Raw genomic sequence first — 8,653 nt, forward strand, 5'->3', positions numbered from 1 at the left:
GACAATGCTATTTTTCTAGAAAAAGAGGTGCCAGAATTCACAATTAACACCTCCCTCATTCTCTTAGAATGGCAATAGCCATTAGGAATTGAGTTCCGGCAAGTTCCGGCTGAAAAAAAGCCCTGGTTCTGGAAAGTGTAAATTAGGTAAGATCAACTTTAAATGAAAGCTGAACCACATTCCAACCCCTCCACAAAAGGGCGAACGAAGGCATCGTGATACCCAGGGTGGGGCATCACTACGAAGGGCGCATGTGCAGTGTCACTACGTACAACGCAACATAGCGGTGCCGCACATGCGCTATACATAGCAGTTTGCCAGCGGCGGCGCTCCAGCGCCTTATGGACAGTACCGGGATCCTCCGCTCGCGGCTGCAGCCATGAACAAAGGATCCTCTACATGCGGCTGCAGCGGCGATGGAGGGATCCCACCACTGTCCATATGGCGCTTGAGCGGCGCCGGCGGCAAACCGCTATGTACAGCGCATGGGCATCGTCGTTATGTACAGAGCATGCATGCGATGCCGCACATGTGCTGTACATAGCGGTTTGCCACTGGCACCAGGATCCTCTGCTTGTGGCTGCATCCACGAATGGAGGATCCTCCACAATGTGGCTGCGGCGGTGCGATGACTGCTCGTGCCACTGCAGCGGGGCGAGCCCCCGCAGGCTGCCTTCTTGTTGTCTCCCCAGACATGGCACCCAGGGCACACCGCCCCCACCCCCCGTTGCAACGCCACTGCCTCCACACACAATCTGGGACAATGCTTGTACAGATGCCACACAAATGTAAATATTGAGGATCGATTCTGGCTCTTTCACAAAAGTCAGGTTTTTCCCCCTCAGTATAAAAAAAGGAACGGGTGGAGCCTTACAATATTCTGGAATACTAGCTGATGAATGATGATGTTATTTGTCAGACTCCAACCACACACACACCCAAAAAACACACCCCAGTAGCCATACCACTATATATGATATATGCCGCTATATATGATATATATGATACCACTATTTATGATATATGTGGAAGGGCTTCGAGTCACACATCTTGCCATACTTTCTGCTCGTCCACATTTCCGCTTGTTCTATGCCTAGAAAGCATGGGTTTTCCACTTGCCATGTGGTTCCTGGGCACAGTTCTGAGCTTTGCCCCATTGCTTCCTCCTGGAAAACCTTGAGCACTAAATTGGAATAAAGAGCAATGTGCAGAAAACCTGATGGGCATTTGTTTGGATTCAGCACTAAACCACAGGTTTCTCCAGGGGAAATCAACAAGGCTAATGGTTGTGTGGATGAGCCTTTTGACTTAGCCACTGAAGATTCCCAAACTATCCTTAGGTGAGCTTCATAATGTGATACTTTAGTTATCTACATCATCCCAGTGGTAGGGAGAATTTTATGTCACATGAGGAGCAGATGTATATTAAAATGTGCAAGTCAGTGTGGCATAGCAGATATGAGAGCCATCTGACTCACAGGAGCATAGGAAGAGGAGGAACAGCCATGGTTCACAGCAGTTCATTTCCACCATGATAAACTATGATTGATCATGAGGTCCCAAATGTTGTTTCATGTACAGTGGTACCTCGGCTTACATACGCTTCAGGTTACAGACCCAGAAATATTACCTCGGGTTAAGAACTTTGCTTCAGGATGTGAACAGAAATCGTGCTCCAGCAGCATGGCGGCAGCAGGAGGCCCCATTAGCTAAAGTGGTGCTTCAGGTAAAGAACAGTTTCAGGTTAAGAACAGACCTCCAGAACGAATTAAGTACTTAACCCGAGGTACCACTGTACCTTTAAGTAAGTGAGTTACAAATATTTCCACCTTCACTCTGAAAATGTAGGGAATGTTAATGGAAGTTTGCAGTTCCTATGTCATTGTGTGGCTGTTAAGTGCCATCACCTATATATGTGTGTGTGTGTGTGTATTGGGGAGGAGGAATGTCTAATTTATCTGTTTTACTTGCAAAGATGTTTTTCTAGTGTGGTGTCTCATTATCTGCGGCTTCAGTATTTAAGAATAAGAAAGTTGGTTTCTCACTGAAGCAGCGGCAGTGTAAATTTATGCATAACGGAAAAACAAAGCTATACTAGCGAGATGCATCTATTGTAGTCAACACTTCAAAAAACTTTGTGTGCATCAGGCCTGTACATTTGTTGCACTGTTAAAGGTCTGAGGCTTACGGGGCCAGTGTGTTTGCTGCTTCCTGCCTTCATTGCAATTACATAAACCATAGGGGAAACCACTCAAATCATACCTCCTGCATCCAGCCTTGGACTCCATGTTGTTTTTACACTTCTGTGCATTCCCAGAGCAGCACGAAATAGAAGCAAGGGATATCAGCAATCCTGCCTCTCATGTTAAATAAGAATTGAGCTGGAGTCACTTGGAGATGCTGTATCATTAAACATCTATTTAATGTCTGATATTCTGTGTTGCCTAACACTGCAATTGAGCAAGTATAACCACGGGCTATTATGAAGCTTTGAAGGTCAATATCCTGCCTTTCAGTTTTTCCAAGACTTGAAGACCATAACCTTTCCACTAATAATTAAGTGAAGACGATGCATTTGGATTTGAAGAAGAGTTTTGGATTTGATATCCCGCCTTTCACTCCCCTTCAGGAGTCTCAAAGCGGCTAACATTCTCCTTTTCCCTTCCTCCCCCACAACAAACACTCTGTGAGGTGAGTGGGGCTGAGAGACTTCAGAGAAGTGTGACTAGCCCAAGGTCACCCAGCAGATGCATGTGGAGGAGCGGAGACGTGAACCCGGTTCCCCAGATTACGAGACTACCACTCTTAACCACTACACCACACTGGCTCTCTCACACTGGTTAGTACACAATGAATGTCCACAATAAAGGCAAAGCACAGGAATCTTATTTGACTACTATATCATGAGATGCAAAAAGAAGGATGTGGACTGTTCATACCTTTTCTCTTTTTTTTAACCACACAGTACAGTAACTTGGCAAGCTAAGGTGTTGGATTCGGGGCACCATTGATGCACAGCAAATTGGCATTTATTTATGGTGATGTGCATTTTGGAACTAAGTTTAAATAGTGACATTGTGCATGTGTCTTTATTAGGATGGAGACACTGTCCATGCAGTTTTGTTATCCAAGTATTAGGAAAAGTGCAAATTCTGAAGGGTGGCTGTGTTATGGTTTGTGCTTTGTTTCAGAGAGTTAGGCTGGTTCATCTTTAATTGTGAACTGAATCAAAAGCCTCCCCCATGCTTATTGTTAACTAACCCTTTGGCTTTACCCTGAAAAATATACACGAAGTATCAAAGTAATTTTAGCCAAAGCATGTAATTCTACCTGTTCACCCTGAGGCAGATATTGATTACCTGCCTGGCACTGGATACACCCCCTGAAACCCCTCATCAAGCCTAGGTCTCTTTCAAGCTGCAATATTTTCCCTTCAGCGGTCTTGGTGTGGATGCATCTTGGGTAGGCAAAATGGACCCAGGTACTAATGCTTGGGTCTTGAATACAGATTTGTGTCATATGCAGTAACATTGAAATATCAAGAAAGTAGAACTCCTTTTAAAAAAGAAGTCTTGCCTTCTTGCTCTTGCTTCTGACAAAAAAACCCACAGCAGTCTGCATTAGTTAGATGATAGTCAAAATCTATACAGTTGTGCCTTGGAAGTCGAACGGAATCCGTTCTGGAAGTCCATTCGACTTCCAAAACATTCAGAAACCAAAGTGCGGCTTCTGATTGGCTGCAGGAAGCTCCTGCAGCCAATCAGAAGCTGTGGAAGCCCCGTCGGATGTTCAGGTTCCAAAGAACGTTCACAAACTGGAACACTCACTTCCGGGTTTGCAGCGTTTGGGAGTCAAAACATCCAAATACTAAGTCCAAAGTACGACTGTATAGTCCTTAGACCAGGGGTTGTCAGCCTGGTCCCTACTGCCCACTAGTGGGCGTTTCAGGATTCCAGGTGAGTGGTAGGGGGTTCTACGGCACAAGCAGAATCCTCCTTCCATCGAGCACTGGTGGGCTGTAAGGAAATTTTACCATCCAGAAAGATGCATTCGTGGGCAGTAGGTATAAAAAGGTTGACTAGCCCTGCCTTAGACACATATCAGTTTAGAGCAGTAGTTCCCAATTGGTGGTCTGCGGACCCCAGGGAGTCCAAGGCACCATTAGCATTATAATTATTATTTCTTATAATACATAACTACCATAGAGATATCAAAATTTTGAAAAGTAGGGAATCCATGGATTGGCCCTTGAAAAACAGGGGGTCTGCAGTGCTTAGCTAATTGGCAACCACTGGTTTATAGAATGGAACAATTAATTCAGTAACTCTTTTTCCACAGTCGTAAGATGTTGTTATGTCTATTATTATTATTATTATTAGTAGTAGTAGTAGTAGTAGTAGTAGTAGTAGTAGCAGTAGTAGTAATAATTATATCCCACTCTTTCTCTCAAAGGAGCACACGTATTCAATTATTATCGTAATTTTACATACTGCCTTTTATCAAATAGTCAGTGTGGCCAGCTATAAAAGAGATGAAATCAAAATGCTTAGACAAACAAATGTGTGAATTAGGGGGATTCAAAAATATGACCCTTTCCCCCATCTCTACCAATCAAGCATGGGTCAGACTGCCACTATGGATTGATCTAAGTGCAGAAAGTGTTGAGATTTCATCTACAAGTTTGTTGGTAACAGTAAATATGCATTTACCTGTCCCGCTTTTGCATTTTCACAAACAAAGGTTTCATAATACTTGGCAAATTCTGGTGCGTGGTCATTTATATCTAAAATCCGGATGAAAATGGGAGCCTGGGTACTTTGCTTGGGGTTGCCTGAAACAGAAACAATAGCCACAATCTTATACCATAATTCCCACTATTTCTGATATTGCAGTGTGAGTGCTGATCCTTATGTAGCAAAAACCACCCACCTTGCCAGAGGGAGGAAACAGCATATCTGGCAGAACCCCAAGGTTTGCAGAAGTACATAATTTATATTTTTTTAAAGCCATCCCAAGTTTTCCCAAAATCCTGGAGGGGCAGGTCAAGGAACAAAGGGTGTATGTGTACATTCATATGCAAAGCAGGGGAATGGAATTGAAGTCTAACAAGGCTGCTACCTTGTTGTTGTTTTATCTTTCATCTTGTTATTTATTAAGGCTGTTACCTGAATCTCAGCTAGAGATGAGGACACAAGCACAGCCCATTCCTACTCTCTCCCCAGCAAGTCGTTGAGCTGCTAGCCCACCAGAGCTTCGCTTCCCTAACCTGCCCCCTTTACTTTCACTGCACTACTACTACGTTCAAAGCTCTGCCTTCTCAGGGACTGGGTAGTCTCCTGCCTAAAGGCCCAAAGTGTACCTTCACAGATCAGAAGACTTTCCCACTTGGGGAATTCTCCATTCCCAAGAAAGGAGATATATGAAGTCACCAAAGTTTTGTGCATTATATCTGAAAACAGAGCAAGGCTGGTGTTTGGGGTTCCAACCTTCCCCTGTATCTTCATCTGCCAGAGACTTTATTTTTCAGAAGGAAATAAATTTATTGCTGAAACTCTTGGGCTGTGTACCAGTTGTGGGTGGCTTGGTGGGGAGCCACTGTTCACATGGCCTATGGTCATTCATGTGACTGCTCCATACTGAGAATCAGAGGAGGTGGGATAAGGCAGAAACAAGGTTGGTGCAGTGCAAACACATCTGCGAGAATACCAAATTGGCTCTGTCAATGTATTAGCACCACAGCAACCTCATCACTCTTTCTCTACCTCCCACAGCCAGAATAGAACAGAGAGAGAGAGAGAGAGAGAGAGAGAGAGAGAGAGAGAGAGTATGTTGAGCAGATCTAAGAGACATGACAACATACACATATTTTGCTACCAGTTTGGCAATAGATCTATTAGTCCTCTCAAGAAAGATACACGAAAGGGCCTCTAAATATTGACTGGGGAACCATCTCATAAGAGGATATATTAGGTGTTGTTATTGAACCCCCAGATAAAAACGACAGTAACACACAAGAGACCATTTCAACCCCTGGGTGGTTCTATAAACAGCATCTTCTCTTTTATGATTTACAATGTAACCCTATGCATGTCTACTCAGAAATAAGTCCCACTGGGTTCAGCAGGGCTTACACCCAAAGACGTGTACATAGAATTGCAGTCTAAGTGTTAAACTGTAACAATACGTTTTGCATGGATCTGTAAAATTTTAAAAGGACATATATTGTTACAGCACTATGTGTGACCTGTGGGGGGTGTCTAACAAAACATTTACACTAGCCCAACAACTTTTAGCTGTATGAAGTAATTGCCCCACCTGCTACTCTCCCCACACCTCTCCACATGTCAACTAAATCTTCTCCAGAGGGTTGGGGGAAAACTCAGAGTAGATTTAGGGTGGTGTGGAAGTTACATTGTGCAGCTAAAAGTCATTGCACTCTCATAGCTATTTAGTTGGATACTGCCCAGAATATATTGTTGCAGTACTGGGTGTGATATTGTGCAGATATATATATATATATATGGAAACACTTAAAACCATGCAACAGGATGCACCTGCCACTTACTGATTTCAGTTGCTATGACAGTGAGATTGTGCCATGGGGCCGCTTCTCGGTCAAGTGTCTTTGAGACAAATATGGACCCATTTCCTGAGTGGATGTTGAATATTCTGTCCAAATCAGTGTGCCGATCCAAAGTATATCTGTCAAATTACAACACAGGCTGCCTCTTGGTCTTCTAGTCATACTGTGATTTTAATTAATTTTTTGAACATTTAACAGAGGTTTAAAATAGTGCACTTTATAACCAGTATATAAGTACACACACACACACACAAATCTAACTGCTGTGCTACCCAAAATACGTTACTAAATATTTTTACATCAAAATGGAGTTGAACCTTACAGTAAAAGATGGGAAGAAACCAGAATCCAAACATCCAAACAACTGAATGCCAGATGTAAAAGCTCTGTAATATTATAACTGAAATAGATGAATCTATGAACTGAACATATCATTTAAAATATAAACACAATATGAAGAACCAAGATTCTTACTGAGTTATGCATCAAATAATGAAATTCACAACTCTGTAACAACAAAACAGCTATGTGAATTTCCACTGAAGTAAACATAACTATTCAAAAAGAAGTGATATATGGACCAGTCTAGAAAAATGGTAGGAAGTCACATGTTGCAGTTTTACTGCGGAAGATTTTGGCCTTATAAGTTGCCTCGATAAGAGACTACTTTTGAGCTACCTTCATCCAATTTACTTATATGTCACGTTTCCAAATAATGCTCAAAGTGGCACGCAAGAACCATACATAATCCATTCTGACCTCCTTAGTGTAACACATAATAATAAAATGCTAACGGCATTAATAGCAATAATTATAGTACTGTGGACCTATCTTTGTTGAAATTAGTAAGCACTTCAATAATATCTTCAAATCACAAGATTTCAACAATGGCTGTTAAGCAATATTTAAGGTTTTATGCCTCCCTTTTTTCTTTTTATTTTGTTAGAGAAATGCAAGGACATTGCACACTTGATGCCTATTTGTGCTGTTTGTGGAAGTTGACTTACTTTATTATGTTCCTTGCTGCATCCGGATCCTGAGCTACCACTTGCCCAATGATACTACCTTCCCTGGCATCTTCATCTACTTCTAGTAAATTAGAAGGTATGCTAAACACTGGTGGTTCGTCAATATCTTCCACATAAATTTTGACCAAGGCTGAGTCTTTAAATGGTCCCAGGTAGAAAAATCGCGGGTCAGGATGAACGTTGGTTGCCTCCACTTTTAGGACATATAGATTCTTCTTTTCGAAATCTAATTGCTTGCAGTCAAAGGTGGGGTGGGGGAGAAGAAATGGAAAAGAATGTCACATAGAAAAATAACTATATTTCAGAAGGATAACGAAGTAGAACTAGTACTGTTGGAAACCACTTGATATAAATCTTTTTGCTAACTCCGAAATTTCTATCTGTCCTGTGATCAGTCATACTACTAAGTGGTAGAGCACCTGTTTTGCATGCAAAAAGGTCCCAGGTTCAAGACCTTGCATCTCCAGGTAGACTGGAAATGTGAAGAGTCGCTGCCAATCAGGGCAGATAATACAGATCTACATGGGCTCAAAGGCCTGACTTGCTATAAGGCAGATTACTATGTTCTTATCTATCATCCACCAAGACAGTTTCCCAACTGTTCTATTCCATCACAACAAAATGATGGGGGGACGACGACATGGTAATATGTTCTCTTCTCAATTTCTGACAGTGTTTTGTGGGGGAAAGACGATAAACGAGGCAGTATCTTGCCACATTTTTACTCTTAGTAAATTTTATTATATTACTTTAATGTGCTTAGGTAAAGGTAAAGGGACCCCTGGCCATTAGGTCCACTTGTGGCCAACTCTGGGGTTGTGGCCCTCATCTCGCTTTATTGGCCGAGGGAGCCGGCGTACAGCTTCCGGGTCATGTGGCCAGCATGACTAAGTGAACCAGAGCAGCGCACAGAAACGCCGGTTACCTTCCCACCGGGGTGGTACCTATTTATCTACTTGCACTTTGATGTGCTTTAGAACTGCTAGGTTGGCAGGAGTTAATGTGCTTAGATAATTTTTAAAGGCAGTGGGGGAAAAGCATA

At 42.5% G+C, this 8,653-nt stretch overlaps 1 protein-coding gene across 1 annotated transcript in view; it reads right to left on the minus strand.

Moving 5' to 3' along the window:
- The window catches only part of CDH9 (cadherin 9), a 141,088-nt gene that overhangs the window by 11,889 nt on the left and 120,546 nt on the right, over positions 1-8,653 (minus strand). The window contains exons 7-9 of the mRNA XM_082234345.1: positions 7,591-7,844; positions 6,566-6,702; positions 4,710-4,831 (exon numbers count right to left, since the gene is read on the minus strand). Of these exons, the coding sequence (XP_082090471.1) occupies positions 4,710-4,831; positions 6,566-6,702; positions 7,591-7,844 (513 nt within the window). The remainder of the gene's footprint in view (positions 1-4,709; positions 4,832-6,565; positions 6,703-7,590; positions 7,845-8,653) is intronic.

The sequence above is a fragment of the Podarcis vaucheri genome (assembly GCF_965113315.1).
Source record: "Podarcis vaucheri genome assembly, chromosome: 8".
Taxonomy (NCBI): domain Eukaryota; kingdom Metazoa; phylum Chordata; class Lepidosauria; order Squamata; family Lacertidae; genus Podarcis; species Podarcis vaucheri.